The sequence below is a fragment of the Lacerta agilis genome, chromosome 3 (assembly GCF_009819535.1).
Source record: "Lacerta agilis isolate rLacAgi1 chromosome 3, rLacAgi1.pri, whole genome shotgun sequence".
NCBI classification, from domain to species: Eukaryota; Metazoa; Chordata; class Lepidosauria; order Squamata; family Lacertidae; genus Lacerta; species Lacerta agilis.
Genome location: NC_046314.1, coordinates 19,483,522 through 19,506,028, shown reverse-complemented (window position 1 = coordinate 19,506,028; position 22,507 = coordinate 19,483,522). Strand labels below are relative to the sequence as shown.

At 41.4% G+C, this 22,507-nt stretch overlaps 1 protein-coding gene across 1 annotated transcript in view; it reads right to left on the bottom strand.

The window, feature by feature from the left end:
* Positions 1-22,507, bottom strand: part of KLHL29 (kelch like family member 29) — a 338,599-nt gene that overhangs the window by 150,519 nt on the left and 165,573 nt on the right. Inside the window, exons 3-4 of the mRNA XM_033142957.1 lie at positions 19,682-19,823; positions 18,341-18,883 (exon numbers count right to left, since the gene is read on the bottom strand). Of these exons, the coding sequence (XP_032998848.1) occupies positions 18,341-18,883; positions 19,682-19,823 (685 nt within the window). The remainder of the gene's footprint in view (positions 1-18,340; positions 18,884-19,681; positions 19,824-22,507) is intronic.

The window sequence follows — 22,507 nt, the reverse complement described above, 5'->3', positions numbered from 1 at the left end:
AACCCCTTTCTAAATCCAGAGCTGTTCTACAAACACCACCATATACTTTAAGCAAAATGCAAGAGCTGCATTTCTCAGCTGTTGCTATCTGATGTGCGTCTTTTACTGCTGCATCTAACCTAGGTTTGTGTCTTGGATTTCCTTTGATACTTTTAAAGTGGTAATGTGAGAATAAATGATAAAAGATGTCACTGAAATCCTATGCTGTTTCGCATCTGCCGAGGACAGCTCTAATCCACAAATTACTGGACAAGATAATGGCTTCATTAGCATGCACTTCAGGGCCCTTAATACACCCATTAGTGACAGTTTTGAAGTAGCTGTGCTATGGTGTGTCATTTCCCACTGAGGAAAGCTGAAATTAGTGGGACTCTGAAATGTACAATAGGTGTCAGCTAAATGCCCTCTTGATCACAGGATTGGGGTAGGGGGTTGATTGGAGGAGTATGGGGAAAGATCTCCTAAGCTCTTTCTCAAGTAAAGTTTCAGACCTCCACCACTCTCCCCTGTCTAGCCTTGACAAGCTTTCAGTTAAAAGATTATTGTCAATGATGTCTCTTTCGAAGAAGAAATGGCAGATGTGTGCATGCACACATAACCACTCCTATCATCATCATGTCTGAATCCTGCCATTGTACAGAAAGGCAGGTCACTGTTCTTCTCAAAACGGACACAGGCCACTTAATTTACAAAAGTCTGTGCCACCTGCTCTTGCTTCTCCAAGATAAAAAGGACATGCTCCTAGGGGAGGGCTCGCAGATCACGCATGCTGCTCTGGAAGGCTCCCCAACACTGTGTAGTGCATACCCTCCAACATTTCTCCAATGAAAATAGGGACATCCTATTCCATAATAATAATAATAATAATAATAATAATAATAATTAATTGTATTATTTATACCCCGCCCATCTGACTAGGTTCCCCAGCCACTCTGGGCAGCTTCCAACATATATAAGAACATAATAAAACATTAAACATTAAAAAAACGTCCCTATACTGGGCCGCCTTCAGATATATTCTAGAGGTTGCTTTTTGGCTCGGGGGCTGCATAACTCCATACCCTCCAACATTTCTCTGATTAAAATAGGGACATCCTAAGGAAAAGCGGAACATTCCAGGATCAAATCAGAAACCAGGACGGCTTCTGTAAATCTGGGACTGTCCCTGGAAAATAGGGACACTTGGAGGGTCTGGGAGTGGCTTTTTAGAAGGCACAAGAGGGCTGCAATACATTTCTGTAGAACAGCAGAACACCACCACAGGTGACTGACGCCGTATTGAATAGTACATTTTACACATTTCTTCAAAGGCAGCATGTAATTCACCATCCAAATTAAAACTGGCTAGTACAGGATAGGTGCACTTGGCACATACCTGTAGTTCAAAGGTGTGTGAAGATGCTCCTGGACAGAGGCACTACCTGATATTCTGAAAGCTAGGTCCAGGAGCACTCCCAAACTACAAACCTACCGGTAACTCTTCAGGTGAAGTTAGCCTCAGTTAAGGAGGGTAGAATTCCCCATTTAACTAGTACAAAACACACACACACACACACACACACACACACACACACACACACACAAAACAGTTAGGAATACCCAGCCTTTACAGTCTGTGAGCTGGATATTACATGGCTAACTTGCTCAGGGGCTGAACTTTCTAGGCCATTACACCACTGCTTTCTCCCATGCACAGTTGCTGGTGGTTCCCCAGGCTGAAGCACCCTGTCACACTAAATGAGAGGGGAGTAGTGGTGAGCTTCACATTTAAAGTCATGCCAGCTTACTGGGGAAGAAGCCTGAGAGCAGCACTGCCTTTCCCTGACCAGAACATCCACCTCATCTGCTGCTGCTACTTCCCTAAGCCTCCTGCCCAACTTTCCTCCTGGAGGTCCAAGTGAGATTATTCTTCCAGGGGCCTCTGCAATGTTCCCTCATTCTGTGAAGGGTGCTTTGCTGGCTGAGAAGTGGTGCCTGGATATGGTGCTACTGTACGGTGCACACTGGCCCTGCCATTTTGCACAGGGTGCTCACCAGATCAGAAGCAAGCCCTTGCAGAGAGGGCTTTGTATCATGCCAAGACATACTTTCGCCCAGCTAATGTGAAAGGTCAACAGAGAGCCCTCCGGGGCGTTTGTCTCTTTCTGCCACAGTGAACTGGGAGGGAAGCCAGGAGGAGACAGCAGCTGTAGCTGCTAGGGGGCAGCACACTAAGAAAGAAGCCCAAATTAAAAGGCCAGACAGCGGGCAGTGCCACTCTCAAGCTTCCCTTGCCCATCCATTGGTCTTCCAACTCTCTCGGGTGTTGTAGGGTCTGCTCATGGATTATCAAATAGGCATTACTGATAAAGGGTGGACTGTATTTCAAGCTCACTTCATTAAGTTAAAGGGGATTCACTTAACCCCCTTTAAGTACCAGGCCAAGCTCACAGAAAGTCACTAGCTAGAAAGCTAAGGCAGATTTGTTTCAGAATGATCACTATCATCAATGATGACTGCTTCTTAACAGCTTTCTTAGTGAACTTTTTAAAAAAATGTCACCCACTTCGATCGAGGTGCTTACAATACATTGCTATTATGCTAGGTTATCAGGGCTAAAAATGCATGCAACAGTGGGCAAATGGACCATTTTCTGCTGGAAAAGTCACTTCAGGATAGGGTAGGTGGGAAAAGGCATAGCCACGTATGGCTGACACCACCATGGAATAATCTGGTTGTTTTTTTCCTCCTCTGAGTGATAGTTGCCTCCTGAAGTTCATCCATGGGGAGATGTTAATAACTCATTAACATGGTATAAACTGCTCACCTCAATCAGAATTATCACACACTGAAAACTAAAAAGGAACAACCTACGCAGGTAGGGCTTGACCCATCAGATAAGGCATATGCTATCACAGAAAAGTACTAAATTCAAAACAGTAACCATAATCCTTTGTGCACTTACGTGCACACAAGTCTCTACTGGGTTTAAGTGGAGCTTCATTACACAAGACTGCAGCCATTAAGAAGGCAGCATCTAATTTAGGTGTTCCATAATGTTTCCGCCTGTAACATTAATCTTTTCTTAAGTTGCTAGGAGCTGAAGGCAAAAAGCAAAATAATTTCCCCTTGGATTTGACAAACTTAGATATGAGATATTCATGTTCCTCCCCACCTGCAGATAAATATATATTTGCAAAAAATAAATAAATGCAGAATTCCAGAATGCATGTGGATAAACATGTATTATTGGTGCTCATTAACCTATAATATATAATTTCTTTCCTTGATTATCTTCATTTTGTTATAAGAAGAGCCTCATTAACTGTATTATATTTCCTATCGTTTTTCATAAGCATCCAAAGTTATTCTGCAATTAGAGGAGGAAAGTCTGGGTCTGTTGCAACAGCTACTTTCCAAAGTAAAGAAATTTTGTTTGTTTTAAATTAGAACATCTCACATCATCAGCTCCCAATTTTGGTGAGAAATGTGTTATAGCAGCAGCTGAATAAAACAATTCTTTTTCTCAAAATGTCTTTAAGCGCATTGTAGAAAAGTTATACAGTAATGCAATACTATGCCCACATACTGCCTACTCCCGATATGTACATCGCTATTCTGTTTGTTAGAAAACACAGGGCCTTCTGTATTCCAGAAGGAGGTTGTAGAACTTGCCCTTAGAATGCTTCAGTTGGTTCCCTCGGCTGTCAAACCCACTTTATTTCACCTAGCTTCCAGTTTGCTTCCAAACGTTTGTGCCCCTCCATTTTATTTTCAAACGTTTTATTTATTCCTTCAATTTCTAAACGGTTCTTCCTCAGCTTTGATCTGAGGGCAGTTTACAGCCTGGACAACAGTAATATGCCAATAACAATTTAAAAACCATTATTAAAATGCGCCCATAATGAACAATGTAGGAAGCAGACATTCATCGGTTCACAGCTGGTCTCATCTAGATTAAACCCCTCCAAAGGCATGGGGGGTACACCCTTAAATTATTTAACAACATTTTAAAAGGTTTATATTATTAGGCCTCTTGGTTTTGAACAGCGGCATAGAAGTCCATAAATATAGATTTCTGAACTTGGTTTTATTGTACTTTGATTCTCTTCATTATAAACCGTATCAGAGGCCATATGGAGTGACATATAAAAACAATTAAAGAGTCCGACAAGATGGCTTCCATTCTTTTAGGCACTAGTCAGGCTTTAGGCCAGAGAGCAGTGACTTGACAGCTTGCCCACCACTACTGATCTTTCCCTGCAATGCACAGGCAGAGCGCGCTTTCCCATGACCAAAGATGAAGCAACCTCCTCGAGCAGCAGAATCCACAGGGGCGGCAGATCGGCTTCTTCTTCTTCTTCTTCTTCTTCTTCTTCTTCTTCTTCTTCTTCTTCTTCTTCTTCTTCTTCTTCTTCTTCTTCTGCAGCTGATGCCCATTTCTGACAAGCAAGCACGGTGTTGCTTCCTGTCCCCCCCCCCATCTACATCGTGGAGAGAGACCAGCAAGCAAAACCTTTCAGGTGGCTCCCTTAGAGTCCTAGCAAAAGGCAGGCATCCCTGCCCAGCATTGCTTCCTGGTTTTGCAAACATCAAATGCAATTTGCACTTATCACTTCCATCCTTGTGTGTGTTTAAACAAAGAGGTTTACTTACAAGTAAGTGTGTGCACCAATTGCACACACTTCGCTTTCGTTTATTGCATTGCGTTGGTCTTCTGCTTCCCCCTTCTCTCCTGCTCCTGCATTTCAATTGAATTGCTTTCAAGTCCAGCATTTGTTCTCGCCCAGATGAGGAGCATTCACACACTCCCAAACCCACCTTAGTATTCTGTGTTTTGCACATCAGCTGTAGCCTACACAAAGAGGGGAAACCCCTCTCTGTGCAGGCTGCCACTGTTGTGCAAAATGCAGAAAACTAAGATGAGGGGGCACCTAGCACCACTTCCTTTCCCATTCTTGAACTGCATATTGTTTTGAACTGTGTATCGACAGAGAGAATCACTATATACAGCAGCGATGCAGTTTATTCCATAGGCTTTGCTCTAAGAAGTAGGCACAACTCTTGCTTCTGTTGGTCTGGGTGTGTAGGACCCTTAACCCTCTATGGTTCTCGGGGAACAATTTTTAAAGTTGCCTCAGGTGCCAAAATGCCTCAGGCAGGCCCTGTGCATAGGTGCAGAAGAATGGGTGTATACTCTGCTCACATGGGGTGCAGAGACCCACAACATATACCAAAGCCTTCTACAATATGCAATATTCCACAGTAGGTGTTCAGAGATGTTCCTCAGCCTCCATGCCGACTTGTTCCCTGAAGGCAGAATTTTGAAAATGACTGAGAGATAGGGAAATGAATAAACTACTAAGAATCTGTCATTACCACTTTCAGGCTATTCTTACTTTAATTAAACACATACAATATGCATGTGGCTAGTTTTTTTTAAAGGGAAGAATTATTTTTCCATATTATGGAGGCTGGAAGCAGCATCTCACAGATGCAATGCTTTCATTATTTCCAAAACAGAAATGATACTAATTATATCATCTGTCTTCATTATAAAAGCTAAACAAAACTTTTCATTCATAGAGAACTGCTATTTAGTCAATTAACAGGTAATGACCCATAATACAAAGAAGATTGAAATTGGGAATTACATTCATGTGAGTTTGGTTCCCTGGCTCCCCTCAATTTTGTTCTTTCAGTGAGTGGGAAGAACTGTCTCTTCACTAATTCTTTTCCATTAATGGCTTCTCATAACCCTTGGGAGTTGGTCCAAAAACCAGTAAAACCCAAATGAGAACAAAATTGACTTTTAAAAAGATCATTCACTCCAGTGATGTAAACAGCTTACTAAATCAATCTGCCACATGGGCAAGAATTAACTTGGCAGTGGAACAGAAATTACACATTTCAAAGTTCAGTATTTCTCAAACTGCATAATCATACACACACAGAAATCTCCAGGATGGTCTTGAGTTCAGCAGAGCCATGCATTTTAAAAAACATGAGACCCGTACGCTCAAAATATGGATATCTTTCTAATTGAGGAGAACAGCTAACAGTGCACGCCTTGTATTGAAATCTGATCCTTGTTGGAAGCAGCTCTCTGCTTCTCCTATAGTCATTAAAGTAAATGACTTCAATGAGCATTAGGACCAAGGAAATCTTTTAAAGTACCTCCAAATGTTTACAGAAACATTGCTACTCATTCATTAGTGCCTTCCATGCTGGCCATTCATTAGTGCTTCTAATTTCTGAATCATAGGGAAATAACACCTCCAAATTATCCCAGAGACTATTATGAAGAACACATTCTAATGAGAAAAGCCACCACTGTGGTTCTCCCCACAATGAACTGGACCAATGTAAAAGGTAGGAAAAAAGAAGCACACTGATGCATTGCAAGACAAGCCCTCACATGGACAAAGGCATTTCGATGCTGGAAACAAATGTCCAAATAGCGTCCCGCCTACTAGAGCCAACACTTTAAAGCAGTCCAGTTGCAGTGCTCAGAGATCAATTATTGCCATCATCTACCCCAACTGTGGTCTAAACCACTGAACCTAGGGCTTGCCGATCAGAAGGTCGGCAGTTCGAATCCCCACAACGGGGTGAGCTCCCGTTGCTCGGTCCCAGCTCCTGCCAACCTAACAGTTCGAAAGCACGTCAAAGTGCAAATAGATAAATAGGTACCGCTCCGGCGGGGAGGTAAATGGCGTTTCCGTGCGCTGCTCTGGTTCGCCAGAAGCGCCTTAGTCATTCTGGCCACACGATCCGGAAGCTGTCTGCGGACAAACGCTGGCTCCCTCGGCCTATAGAGCGAGATGAGCGCCGCAACCCCAGAGTCGTCTGCGACTGGACGCAACCGTCAGGGGTACCTTTACCTTTACCCCAACTTAAAATGCCACCTGAAGCTTCACCCTGCTGCAAAGTAGGACCGGTCCAGACAGAGGGAACTTTTCTATGGGCCTTCTCAAACCTGGAGCCGGTCACAAGATTAGTCAGAAAAGCATTGCCCTAAAGCAGTAAATTTCCCAAGGGCTGGTCCAAAAGTTTTAATCCACCCAGTCTGAAATGTGGAAGTCAGGGGAAAAAATATTTGTGTGGTCATGCTTCATGTAAAGGCTGCAACATTTAAACACAGATTGGCACCTGTTGGATAAAGACCACTCAAGTCTAAAATGGTACTGTGCAGAAATGTTTTTTAAAAAATCTTGGTTTCCACATGGACAATTATCTGCAAACCTTTTTCACGTGACTCAACTGGCTATGTAAAGTATCTTCACTAGTAAGGTTTTAGAAAATGGGGGGGGGGGTTATGAAATTTATGTTGCGCAATTATTTCTAATCACATCAGATTAGTCTGGAACAATCTTCATTTGCTATCATCTATTATCTCCCATTTGCAGTCTTTTTCTATGCCCTTTTCCAATTCAATATTTGTTCCTCTAAGCTCTTACATGATTTTTTTTTTGAAGTTAATAATATATTTGCAGTTACCGGGTTCGTTTTTCTTCCTTCTCTTAGACCGCACTATACCTGCCTGTCTTTGAAACCTACTTGCAGTTAATCCATTCATTTTAAAACAACCTTGCTGTATGACCTGCAATTTCAGGAATCAGCTCCTATTTTATTCCGGGATGGAGATGATCTGTGCCCCATTTTTCTCACTCCATGCCAATTTGAGCACATTAAGGAGCTTTTAACTGTGCCTCAGGATTAAATACAGCAACTCCTTCCCCCACGCTTGTTTGCATCAGCCAGCCTTTAAGCCTGAACTCTTTCAACTTCCTCCTTACTTATGCCATGCCAAACTTTATTATTATTCTCTTCTCAACTGTCCTTGTGTAGTGTTTCCACTTGTCCCCTTACAACCTGATCCTAAACATATATACTCAGAAGATCACAATTTGACTCATTTCCAAGCCGGGCTGCCATTACATGTACCTGGAACTAACTGGTTCCTACCTCAACTGTGGTTGCCCCTGTGATGTCCCGGAATACGTAAAATTATTTTATCCTTCATGGTTCTGCTCAGAGGTGGCTTTTGCCCATGGAAACTGGCAAAGTGGAAGGCAGGAAGATCAACAGTAGCTGTGGCCAGAGCCAGGCAGAGCCAAATATTTTGTCCCCACCCTCCTTCCTGTTGAGTTATAAAGGGCAACGTAAAGAATGAGGAGGAAGCCAGCAGTAAGAAGGCGGGCAGGTGTGAGTTGCCCGAGGGCAGACCTGAGGTTGGTGAGGCATAAATTCTCTCAGAGGATTTATAGCATTGGCCAGAGAAAAGACCAGCTGCAGGAAACTTTCTCCCTCCTTCCCTGACAGAAATAACACATGGCTCTCACTGTAGGGCACCTAGGGTTCTACTTTACAGAGAATAGTCCTCTACTTGGAGGGCTGTCTGGTCTGAGTCTGCTTGAAAGATGAAGACCTTACAAGCAAGAGTTGTGTGTTTGTGGTGGTAGAGTTGCCCGTTTCATTTTACGTATTTGTAAAAAACTGAATGTGGATGAAAACTTAGCAACTTAGTAGTGTCAGTTGGGAGTAGTGTCAGTTCAGTGCTGGTGGTTGCTAGGTTGCGGAGAGCCTTGTGACACGCCCTTCATTGTGACACCTCCCTCTGCTGGCTCCTTGGTCTCTGGGGCTCTAGAGGCACAGCGATCTCCTTTGGTTTGATCATTCAGCAAGTGAGAGAGAAAGTGGATGGAGATGTAAGTAGAATTTCTCATCAGCATCTGCATTCTGTCCTGATAATGCTACCTGACAGTCTTAGGGAACATTTAAAAGATTAAGATCAGGAATGATTTAAATACTTTTGGGCATCTTTATGACTCCACCACTGTTTTGTAACAGTGAAGGGAAGTGACTATGGATTCTCTCACCACACGAGAGCCAGTGTGGTGTAGTGGTTAAGAGCGGTAGACTCGTTATCTGGGGAACCGGGTTCGCGTCTCCGCTCCTCCACATGCAGCTGCTGGGTGACCTTGGGCTAGTCACACTTCTTTGAAGTCTCTCAGCCCCACTCACCTCACAGAGTGTTTGTTGTGGGGGAGGAAGGGAAAGGAGAATGTTAGCCGCTTTGAGACTCCTTCGGGTAGTGAAAAGCGGAATATCAAATCCAAGCTCTTCTTCTTCTTCTGCTTACACTTTAGGAAAAGGAAAACTAGTAAGATATCACGCCTTGGACAAGGGCATTCTTTTTAGGGTACTGACACAAGGGTCACTTGATAACCCGCCATGGGAGCATTAAACACGCCCTCTGGAGAGGGTAATAGATCTTCCTCCCCTTCCTGCCTCCCAGCCAGGACCCGTCTTTCAAAGGACAGCCAAGGTACAAAACCATTCAGCATGCTGGTGTTTCTTCCATAGTATTATTAGTATGTGGTATTTTATGTTTCCCTTTTAAACACCCCTTCTCCACACTAAGCAAATCCACCTCTTTCAATGAGATGATGAGAATTGTCTTATAATATCCAGAGGGTGCTATTCTGGCTACAGTATTCAAGCACTCTCTTCACAGGATACCCATTGTGATATGCCTAGGAAAGTGAATTCATCTTGAGCTTTGAGTCCTGAATGCCTAAACCAGTTTAGGGATGTAGATCAGGAGAGTACTGTGGGTCCCCTTTCTCACATTTTAACCCTTTCTTCCTGTTTTGGTCCTGAGGAAAATCTACTCTACAAATCTGGTATCTGCATTGAGACAAAATCTCCCCACATGTGCCAATGAACATTCAGATGGCCACCATCTTCCCCCCACTATAGCAGAATGAATATATTTCAATGATTTCCAGTCCTCTAACAACAGAAGGGTTGTCATAGGGGCTCAAACCCACTGTGTCCATTTCCACAGATGCTATCCAAATGACACTAGAAGTTCACCACCTGGATAATGGGCCAGATTCAGCTAACCTGTTAAGACAATGAAAAGACTCCTACTAGAACAAGGAGGCTTACCCCATCTCTCCTTCATCTGCTTATCCCCTACCTCCCCAGAATCCATGATGAACGGTGGGGAGTACCCCTAGCACAGTGCATGGGGATAGAAGGGGGGAGGAAGAGATCATTATTTGGGGCAAGCAGAAATGCTCGCATTGACAGAATTAAAGCCCTAATGCTACACTGAATCCATCCATGATGTATATACATCCCAGAACAAAGCAATTAGAGGTACACTAGGTAGCTTGTTGCTGAAGTACAATTATCTTTCTTTATTTATATATTACCTGTTAGGCCATTTGTTCTAACACGGTAACATTTATCCCAGTGGCCATGAGTTCCACAGTTTAAGCAAAGCTCTTAATAAACAAAAAATATACAGTTGCTGCATGAGGTTATGCCTCAGGTCTGCATATTGTAAACAGGCAGCAAATGACACCGCTTCTTAGAAATTTCTTGAAGAATATCAAAGGAGAGAGGTTGGTTTCCTCACAAATTAACAAGATTGGTTAGAAATTAAAATACACTTAAAAGGCTTCTTTTATATTAATTGACCTCAGATTCTGCTCCCCACCCATTCCTGCCCTTTAATTCCAAGTGCTTGGACTGGAGGGGGGGTATAAATGGTTAAATGATTTCCTGATTTTGATGAAACGCGGAACTGTCTTACTGCTTAAAGTCAAGAGGCATCCTCTGTACCACTTCATCATTGTGAAAGTGAATTAAAGAAACCTTTGATGGATAATGCTAAGAGTTCACTTCTTCTTGCTATCCATGGTATGTCAAAAAGACAGCCTATAGAGGAAAGTAAAATAATGATTCTGTACCAAAAACTAAATGGCCTTTTGTCGAGTGTTGCAGAGTTCAGTTACGCTTTTATAAAATGTATAAACCTGTCCTATGCTATGTTTGTGTGGAAATGCCATCATCCTTAGCAACACACTAATACAGTGATATTGTATTATTATTTATTAGTGGGTACTGAAGACATTTTTGTTTGAGAAGTCTTTCCCTGAAGTGTGGCTCAGTCGCTTTATGTAATACTAATTGTATAATAGTAGCAATGGTTTCTCTCTTTTAAAAAAAAATCTATCTATTTTGTATTTTACCTCATTTTACCTTATTGGGCACCACTTTGATAACTTTGGCTGCGAAGCGGTTTATAAAATTGTAACCTAAAAATAAAGTTCTATTGACATTGATAAGGGTTGTGCAACTGCAGAGCTTAGTACTGTAAAAAATATGCCCCACTATGATGAGTGCAAGGAGTAACAAAAATAGAATTTCAGTTTAGTGTTTATATATGGAAGCAAGAAATCAAGAAGCTAGCATTATGGTCATTGCTGATGTATCTGCTAGTGCTTCCATATTCACTTTATTTAGAAAAACAGAAGCAGTTGGAATCTTTTTCTTTTTCCTTTCCAAGGGCAAAATATGCATCCAAATAATTACTGGAGAGGAACAATATCATCTATTTTTACAAAACTAAAAATATGCATCCTCCCAAGACCAATTATATATCAGAAAGGAAAGGCCTGTAGTCAACAACCATTCTTCTAATTTCCCAGTAATGCATCTGATGAATTTCATATAATTATCCATCAACCAAGTTTTATCAAATCTCTCTCTTAACTTACCTTTTCTACACACGGAACAGTTCACAGACACGACTTGAAATGTAATCTTGTTTATGTAGTGAATGGCTCTTCACCAAGGGGAGAATGGATAACGTAACGCAAGTACTGAGGAAGCTGCCTCAAGAGTAGACCGTGGAATAATTAAATCTTAGGTCTGGTTTATACAGAAACGCAGGTGGGCATGCATATGTCTCAGCATGCGACATAATGTATATGCCCAATGCCCACCTACCTCTAAAGGGAATTGAAGGGCTATAGACATGAGGGCCTGGCACATGGAGTTCTATATGCATATACCCCATGCTTATTTAACAAGCAAATATTCTGAACCACTGACGCTGCTTAAATGGTCCAACGTGCAATTCTTGGAGGTATTACAAATCAACGATAATTTCTGAGTTCTTCAAGTTGGAATGTCAAACAATAAATCTGCACATGCAGTCCATCTCAAGGCTAATTTGTAGGTAACAAGAGTAAAGGTTTGTTCAATGAAGAAGAAGCTTTGACAGGAAAACACAAGTCTTAAGTGATTTGTCTGAGGTATGCTTAGTGTCTAGGAGTGAGCTGTGCAAACACTCCCAAAGGGTGAGTTTAAGTGTACAGGAAATGGCTTGTGTGCATTTTTGAAGGAAGCAGTGGAGTGGCATAATCTCTGATCTCCTTGTGACCAAGCTTAGCATCTTCTTGGCTGAGCCATTTTCTTTGTAGAAGGGGTGGCGAACCTGTGGCCTTCCAGATGCTGTCAAACTCTAACTGGTTTTTGTTTTTAATGAAATAGTGTGACACAATCAGTTATTTAGTGTGGCAGCACCCACACTTTGGGACTCCCTACCTATTGAGATAAAGAAGTCACCTTCACTGTACTCTTTTTGGCGCCTGCTAAAAACATTCCCATTTACACAACCCTACCTCCTAGATGCTTAGAAAATCCAGGTAAATTTAATCTGTATTTTAGAATTTTAACTTTCGTATTTGGGTTGACTGTACAGTTTTATGCTTTGTAAACTGCTTTGAGGGTTTTTGTTTTTACAATCAAGCGGTGCACAATTTTTATGAAATAAATAAATACGCATAGGAATGTAGAGTAATGTGGTGCAGATTATTTCACATTACCATATTCCAACAGCCCATTGCTGTTTCTTTCCCTCCTTCCTATAACCAGGGACTGATTCAGGCCACCTGCAGAGTTTAATTTTCTTTTGAGAAGTGAGTGCTTGAAGCCCAGTGCATGGTGTAAAAATCTATTAATTAAACAAATTAAACCTTGGGAAGGATGAAAAAGAGGTGGCTGCTAACACCAGAAGCACCCAGTAAAATGAAACACAAGGAGCTGTTTTCTGTTATTTTTGGCATCCAGCACACGCTTTCTTTCAGATCCAAAACATGCCAGTTTTTGCTTTTGGGTTTCAAGGAAGTCCTTTACGTGTTCTGTGTAGCTGGTTACATAAAACAGATTTAGGAGTTACTTTGCCAAAGTTACCGGTAAGTGGTCACTTGATTTCCACGAATTGCTCTGATTAACCAAGACCTTATGTAGCTGGTTGGCGGAGCTAGACCAAATCTAACCATAATAAAGTCTCTTTTAATGAGTGAAAATACTGAAAGTATGATTTGCTAATAAAACTGAGTGAACCACACATTATGTTTTGAATGTTCTTTCCAGTTTTCCAGCAGCCTGCGACTCTGAAACAATGGAAAGCTTTCGCTGATGAGCAGGAATGCAGATATTCTGTAATTCCCCAGCCTGATTAAAAATGACTCTTAAAGATGTATCAACATCGCAGCATTTGATTATTAAATTAATGTAACTTGCACCATTTCCTCAGGATTCTCATAAACATGCCAGCTGAAATATATAAATATATTTGACGTTATCCTGCTGGTTAAAAAGAAGAATTAAACCATCCATCTACCCTAATTTCAGTGGGAATTAAAACGTGCAATTTTATCTGAAATGCACTCTAGTATAGATGTCAATGACACTTATAATGGAGACACAAGCTCACAATGGAGACACAAGCTAATCACTTAAAAGCTGTCAATATAGCATCTGAAGCGGTGTGGGGATGTAGTCATCTACAGTCTCTAATCATGCTATTAATCCCAGTGCTATCATCTCTTACCTCCCCTAGATTTCAAGTAGTGGCAGAGAACTGCTACAAAACTGGGCTTAACTGCATGCCACAAGGTACAGGACAGACTGTCAAATCATTTCTAGTAGAAGTGTAGCAGTGGCCCAAAGGGCCCAAATCATTTCTGAGTAGAAATGTAGCAGTGGCCCAAAGGGGCCACAATGAATATGATAATGTGAACCCCAATAAATCATTGAATATGCTTATAATAGAAATGTTATGGTAACCTGTTGCTTTAAGGAAACAGATGATTTGGCATGAGACCTTCCCTACAGGGAAAGAAGGACAGCAAATACGTCAATCACATTCATAAACTAGAACATAAGTTGATACATAGAACAAAGGCCTAACACAGATTCCCATGCACGCAAACTAACGAAAATGTAACAATCTCTGAGAATCAAGGTTTAGTTAACAATGCCTATTGCACATGCGTATTAGATTAGGTAATGTACATGCGTACTAAACTAAAATGAGGTAATGAAATATGATTGGTTAAATTGAAATGCTTTGTCTGAAATGTTATAAATACCCCTGCCCAGACCTTTGGGCGGGGTTGCAGGCTTGCGAAAATGATTCGACTGTAACCCTTATTGCTTTGCAATAAAGAAAACAAAATGGACTCCTAGCTCCTCTAGTCTCTGAGTTTTATTGGTGTAGCTCAGAAGAAGGGCCTTTTGCCCAATGCAACAGAAGCACCAAATAAGCTATGTGAATCCACCCTTATTATATATATATAGCATCTCGCAATGTTGGAACTTGTCTTATATATATGTTTTTAAAAATGCTTGGAAAGAGCTATCAAGCATTTAATATAGAACAGCATTATTTTTAATTTAATAAAAAATGCATATTTTTGCAATACAATTCTTTGCAGTAATTGACAAAGTACCAGTTTTCCAATGTTTGCAAACAGACTAAGCTTCAACATATTCATAGCATTAAAAAAAAACATTTAAAATTTCTTAACATCTCTCCTCAATACCAGCATCACCAGCAGCTGTAAGAGACCAATTAAATTTTCATTTGGCACATGGTTCAATGAAAATAAAGGAATAAAGACTGAAAGATAGGTTCCTTAAAGCATAACAAAATACAATGTAACTGTTACTACAATTTAAATAATATTAAATGGACTTGACTTATTTTCAAGCTGTATGTCAAAAAAATACCATTGACCTATTGCAAATGGAATATCTTCCGCATAACCTTTATATATTGGGTTGAAATTGTTATTATTTTTTGCCATGTATTTGTTTACTTGTAAAGCAGAAACAGGCTATTAAGAAGAAACATTTGAGTAAGTGCATTTCTAGTGCAGACCCTGCAGGAATACAGCTCAGCCAAATGAAACATAATTAGGGAAAACAAAATGTGAAATTTTAAATCAGTTCACTAATGATGTATAAAAACATCAGTATCCCTTATTTTGACTGGCAAGATGTGTTCTTTTCATTTAGGGAATTGTGAAGTAATTACTCCATACCAGGCGGATTGTCAAGCAGAAACAAAAATGGGGCTAGTGCGTTTCTGTGTGGTGGGAGGAATAACGATGGGAATGTAATGAAAAGGATCTCAAAGCACATCTGCAGCAGAACTTCCTTGCAGCACCGGCCAAGGTTCACCCAAGATGAGGCAGAAAAGCTCGTTTAAAATACTGCTAGTGAAGCAGCTCTCCCTACATGTTTGAACCATTTTGACATTGCATCTCCCTATCTGAGAGCAAGCTGTCTATCACACACAACTCCGAAATTAGCCAGGCTTTAAAGAACAAAACCCCTGAGAGAGAAATCAAAACAAACACTCTTTTTATGAACTTGAGATGGTTTATATTAAGGATATCTCATGCTAAACATGGCAAGAGTTTATAGTCTGCCTTGCTGGACTTAAGTTTTCCTCTATTTAAGTAGATTTTATATCCGCTTGTTCCACATTAGACCTGACAATCAAAATTATAAGGTTTTAAAGAATGAGAATTTCTCTCCCTCTCTGGGTGTATATATGTTTATTTACACCAGGGTTTCCCCAAACTTGAGTCTACAGTTGTTGTTGGACTACAACTCCCATCATCCCTAGCTAGCAGGATCAGTGGTCATGGATGATGGGAACTGTAGTTCAACAACAGCTGGAGACCCAAGATTGGTAAACCCTGATTTACACCCACCCACCCACCTACATAATAAATCATATATGGATATTTCACTGTCTCTCTTTATCATTAAACAAATAAATCTGATAAAAAAATAAAAAAATAAATCTGAAAACAGCTGCCCACCTTACAAATCCATTGACAGCTGTCATCAGTTAAAACTAATACCTGCTTTCATCTCTACATTTGAACTCAAGACAAAGTACATGTGGTTTCTGAGGGGATGCACTGTTTGGGCACTATCCAGACCCTGATTTGCTTGTCTTCAGAAAGAGGATAGCCTCATGTTCCTTCTATAGATATTTGTGGTAAAAACCATAATGGCAATCATGATGACAAACCCTAAACTTTTTTAAAAAAAATGGATGGGCAAATTATTTATCTCTAGCAAAGATATCAACACTTGGAGGCTGCTCCAAGCTGCTTTTTCTGGTCAGCCAGTAATAAATAAATTTAAAAAACTCTAGAAACAAAATGAGGCACCGTGCCAAAATATTCAATATTTTCTTTAAATTTTGGATTCTGAAATCTCTTACTTTAACATTTGAAATATATGGTGTTAATTTGTCAATTGAGGCTTTAACATTCTTTACTGAGGAAGGGAATAAGGTGTGAACTTAATTTTTCTTGGAAATAGTAAGAAATATATGGATAGCAAAGGTCCTTCAAAGTCACTTCCTCTCATATTTTTTAAGAAGTAAAAACCTGAAAATACTCAAGAGTACTTGGCTTTAGAAATCAGGGTGTGAAGCAACTGTTCTTAAAAAGCTGGGCAATTGGAATGAATTTCCTCATATGCAAATGAAAGGTATTTAATAGTAATGAAGTTTCTTTGGTATCAAGCTACACGAAAGATTTTAATATATAAATTAAACATGGGCACTATTCATGTGTACAATTAGCTTAGCAGACTTAATGGAGCCTTTGTGGTCTTCTATAGTGACTTAAGAGATTTTTCTTAAGCTCCGTTCTATTTCAGTTTCATATGGGGAACACTAAATACTTGTTAAGGAGAGGCAGGTTAATTTTAAAAATAAAACAGAGCACACAAAGATTAAATTAAATCAGCACTCTAGTGCTGGGAGGAAGAGCGAATTTCCAAACACAACACGGTTGCATCTGATTTCTACAGCACATTTAAAGAGCTGTCCTAGCATTCACAGAAGCAATACAAGTCAAAGCACCTCTTCGCTTGTTACCTTCCAGGGGGTAATCTCAACCTAGCGTGAGATACAGTCATGCTTTGTCCCTGCGGATACGGCTGCATGTAACAGGTGATGTGAGCTGCCCTGTTTTTTTTGTTTTAAATAATGTAGCATTTCCCCACAAGCCTAACCTTCCCTGAGAAAGCAAATGCATTTTCAACGACATGGTCAGGGACAGCCACTGTGTTCTTATCAGACTGAGAGTTGCCCAGAGAACATAACAAGGGAATACTGTAAACTAAAAGAAATTTACCATGCAATGTCACACTAATGTTCACATAGTGGACTGTCAGCAAGGTATATGCACAGCACTACACAACAACCCGCGCAAATCTCGCATATTATTTTTTTTTGTCCCTGGGGCTGATATGAGGGGTTAGCTGTGTAGTCAATATGAGGGAAATAGAAGTATGCGGTGGGGGGGGGGCAGCATGCAGAACCCATTCGGGATTTTCTAGTGCAGATTTCTTGCCATGCTCATTTCCCAGCATGGATCAGATGCATTTGGTTCTTTGGCTCAAATAACTACTGCTCCTGGCCTATTAGTCTCTTGTGGAATTAATACCAGATCACAGGTCAATTTCAATCAACACACTCTGCAGTACCACCTTAGAGGCTCTTGTTAGGTTGGCTAACCCTACCCGGTGTGCAGAGCCAACTAGAATGTTAGCCCAGTCCATACACACCCCCACACCCCTTGCTGAATAGGAGGAAATTATCAAGTGTCATATAAAAATACTGATTCAAAAGCCACAACTTAACCTAGAAAGACAGTGGGGTGGTTTATCCGTATGTGTTCCTCACCGGGGGGGGGGGGGGCTCTAAGCCAACAAGTGACAGCTGTCTCATGCACTTTGAGATGTGTATCTTTGCTTGTTTGAGGTACCCCAGAAAGTGTCATTCAATGCTGAAACCAGTGCATAGATTCCCTCTGTCCTTTCAGAAGAAGCAGTTTGTCATCTTTAATTCATGAAAAGCTGCCACAGAACACAAGACAGGAAACTGGTGCTGGAATACTGGCAGAGGAACATCAGCACTGTGGACACTCTAACTGGCAAGGCCGCCTCTTATGCAGGGTTTTTGGCACAACTTGAACATTGTTGACACATTACGTCCCCAAAGTACACAAAATCCCAAAGTTATTGTTTAGTCGTGTCCGACTCTTCGTGACCCCATGGACCAGAGCACGCCAGGCACTCCTGTCTTCTACTGCCTCCCGCAGTTTGGTCAGACTCGTGTTATATCCCAAAGTACAAAGTAAAAAGCATCAAAAGCATGAGGAATTCTGGGCTAACTTACCTTTTGGGTGCCAAGGATCCGTAAACTCGTACTTTCCCACACCAACCGTCCGTAGCATCTGTACGCCATTTGTGCTGTCCTGACTGCCCGTCTGGTTAGGAGGAAGCTGAGGAGCAGCCTGCCCATTGGTAGCCGGAACACTATTAGGTAGGGCGGCTGAAGGCAAAGCAGGTGGTGGTGGAGGCAGGATAGGACAAGTCATATGACCGTTCCCTACTGTACTGTGGCCCGGGTGAGTCACCTGACCAACCCCGGTCATAGAAGACATTGTAATGGGCTGGCTGTTAGTGTACAGAGGCTGGCTTTGCAGGTTCACAACCATGTTACTCAGAGGCTGTGAAGGCTGCTGCTGGAGCTGGTAATGAGCTGGCATTAATGGAAGCTGGGGGGTAACGTGAGGAGGGAGTGAGGGTGTAACTCCAATGACAGGGGCTTGGACGTTCACGGCTGGGCTGAAGGTCGGAGGTTGAGTCATCCCATAAGAATGAGTGATAAGAGTTGGCTGGCTACCTGCTGCAACTGTTGTAACCCATGGAGCTGTACCTGGAAAAAGGAAAGCTAGCAATAAGAACAATTTTTGGAAAAGGAAGGCCCAATAAACTCTCTCTCTCTGTGTGTGTGCAATGCTGCTAATATTCAGTTTCCCAGGTTGAGCCCGTCCCTCCTGCAACCCCAGAGGAGGTGTGGGGTGTGGGGAGGGGGGAGGGATCTGGAACCACTCCAACCTGGCAAGTGCCTGGAAGGACTACGACATGGCAGGAGAGTGCAAATGTTGAAAATAGCGATCAGCGAGCAATACAGAATGTTTACAATGTTATGCGCTTTCAGCTTTGTGTAGCTTAAGTATATGCTTCCAAGAAAATTATCCTCTTTCCCCAACGTGTTTTCATGGCTCCCTGACAAACACTTGGCGCGTATAATAACCGTGTTGCAGCCACTACAAAGAGATTGTAATTAGGCGTCTGGCATAGCTGCACATTGTATGATATGTGTCTGGAAGCTGGAAATCATTTCAGGTGGCTCTGGACATAAAAGGAGTTCTTAACATATTATGCAGTGGCGAGTTTTGTTTGTTTGTTTGTTTTCTACCCTGGTGGAGAAGGGAAAAGAAAATGCTTTAATGAACTTGCCGGCATCTTAATACATTTATATTAACCCTGACATAGGAGTAACCTGAGGGGGTCTTTACAACTAGAAAGAAAAGCCAGCTGTAGCATGAAAAAAAGGACTCGTGATAAAGTCTTATTTAGAGAGGTAATTGGAGAAAGCATATTGAATTTGCTTTGAACAATCCCTCCACCCACCCACTCAACAGAATTACAAATAGGGTTGAAAGAATACCTGGGTTTTCAGTCTCCCTCATCTGTTTGGATGGGGGTTCGTCTGTGTCCCAGGGTGTAGACTGATTGATGGGTGTCTGTCCCCACCTGACGCTGGTTGCTAATCCTTGTGGCTGATTCTCTGTCTTTGAAATGCAAGGCGTCTGTCAGGGAACAAGACAATACATTGCGTATTTAGACTAATATATATATTATACAGACACACACACACACACACACACACACAGTTGTTGTTTTTCAGTACCACAGTACTTTTTTAAAAATCATAAATAAAAAATAAAAAATGTGCACCCCACCACCATTCCATTGTAACTATCCAACCTCCCAAAATTTCAGCAAATCCTGTGATGGTTTGACCCCTTTCCATTTTAACAGCACAAATTCTACAAACACCCTCCATATCTCCTCAAAATCATTTCTCTTGCATATTCCCCGTCTTACCTTAATGGCACATGTTAATTTATCATTAATCGCTATATCCCACACTTCTTTATTTCCATTCTTCCATTTTATAATCTGCTTGGCCCTTCCACTTCCTAGCTATAATAATTCGTGCGGCTGTCATTAAATTTGTGAGCAAGTCCTTCATAGCCTGTGAACCGTCCACCCCATCATAAATGGATAATAATGCTACCTCTAGACTTTTGGTTAGCTTTAACCCAGTTATTTCTGTTATCACCTTAAACAAACTTTGCCAAAAAAAAAAAAAATGGAAATATTTACACCCCCTTTAGGCTAATATAAATGGCACCTGTATAACTTTTCACATGCTTTTGTAATAGTTTTTTTATATAAAAAATTCATATTGCATTTAGCCAGACTTAGACACAGAGGCAAAACAATTATAATGTTTTATTTTATGGAAAGATTAATATTTATAAACAACACAACCACCATCGCTTTAAAGCAACAGTCAAAAAATCTCAACACTTGCCACAACTTGTCAGCCTACAATTCGCTACAGGAATTTGACAATGCTGGTGTAATGTTTCTGATACCGGTCTGACACAGAAGTCCGTATGCTTCATATCTAATTATTGATTTACTGATTTTGCCATCAGACATCATGTTTTGCCATTTAGGCTGTGTCTAACACTAGTCATGCTCACAGTAAACATTGAAATTAATAAACATGGCTAAACTAGCACCATTAATTTCAATAAGTCTATTCTGAGCATTGGGACGCGGGTGGCGCTGTGGTCTAAACCACTGAGCCTAGGGCTTGCCGATCAGAAGGTTGGCGGTTCGAATCTCCGTGATGGGGTGAGCTCCTGTTATTCGGTCCCAGCTCCTGCCCACCTAGCAGTTCAAAAGCACGTCAAAGTGCAAGGAGATAAATAGGTACTGCTCCGACGGGAAGGTAAATGGCGTTTCTGTGCACTGCTCTGGTTTCGCCAGAAGCGGCTTAGTCATGCTGGCCACATGACTCGGAAAAACTGCAGACAAATGTCAGCTCCCTCGGACAGTAAAGCGAGATGAGCACCGCAACCCCAGAGTTGTTCGCGACTGGACTTAACTGTCAGGGCTCCTTTACCTTTTTATTTTATTTTATTCTGAGCAGAAGTTAGTTGGATACAATCCTTAATTTCATGCTTCCCATTAAATTACATTTTGAAGCTTGAATATATGTTCAGACAAACAAGTTCTGCTTGGTTCCATTCCTAAATATGAAAACCAAAATGAACAAAGCCTCAATCCCATTCTTATTTGGACTTTCCTGAAAAGTGGATTGCAACAAGTTACTTACTGGTAGTATTTAATGTTCAACACTCCCTAAAACTGAACCAATAAAGCAGAACCACACTATAGGAGTTGGCTGCAAAAGTGCTTATAATGGAAATATTTGAAAGCTAAAGCTGTTAAAAGAAACTGTAAAGTGTTGAAAAGAGCAAGGTTCACTAATCATGAAGCGGGGGCATAATCAGAAAGACAGCTCTGTATAAACAATCACACAAAACTAAATGTTCCACATGATAAATGCTGGGCTTTCCCGCTCTTCCCTGAATATTTGCCAGGGGGCAAAAATAGGAGGCTTTCAGAAATGGAAAACAAACCAACCAAGTCCTTTTTGTAAAGCTACCCGTGAACTATGTGAACATGAATGGTTTGGTTCCATTGGTTTTGCTCCTCCTAGGCCAGAAGGCACACACTGGCCTAGTTCATGTGATATGGTATGTCTAGGTAATTTTGGCATACAAGCAATATATAAATTAACAAACGATATACAAATGATAATAATAAGCCAAACTATGGTTTACTGGGACCATGCGAACCTACTGGCTCCCAGAGAGAAGCTCCCAATTGCTTTGCTCCCCCCGCCCCAGTCCTTTTAGGTCAATGCTTTGTAGCAGCTAAGCCAAGGTTTACCGGTAGCTTAGTGTGTCATCCAAGCCCACAATCACAGTGAAGCTCTCTCCTCCTTAACAATAAGCTTGTTTGTTGCATATCGAGGACCTCAAGTCACCCCCCAATGAATTGACACAGGAGACATAATTTTTGTTTGGGTTTTTGGCAACAATTTAGGCCACAACTTTATTTAAATACAAATTCGGTGAGTGGTTGCGTAGGCATTGGTTCAGAGGCTGGCCTAGAACTAGCGATTGGGAGAATGCCGCTGAGGAGAGTTAAGGAACGGGGGGAAACAACGCTTCCCTCTCCCCATGGTCCCGGGGGCTCGGACAAAGCATAAGTGTCGCCGGATTCCTTTAACGGAATTCCCAGTATCATCATGATTCTGGATGGGTACCGCCCAATCCAGCAATCCACACAGGAACCAATGCCTAACCGCCAACCTTACAAGTTGTGACAAGTTGCTACTGCAGTAGGC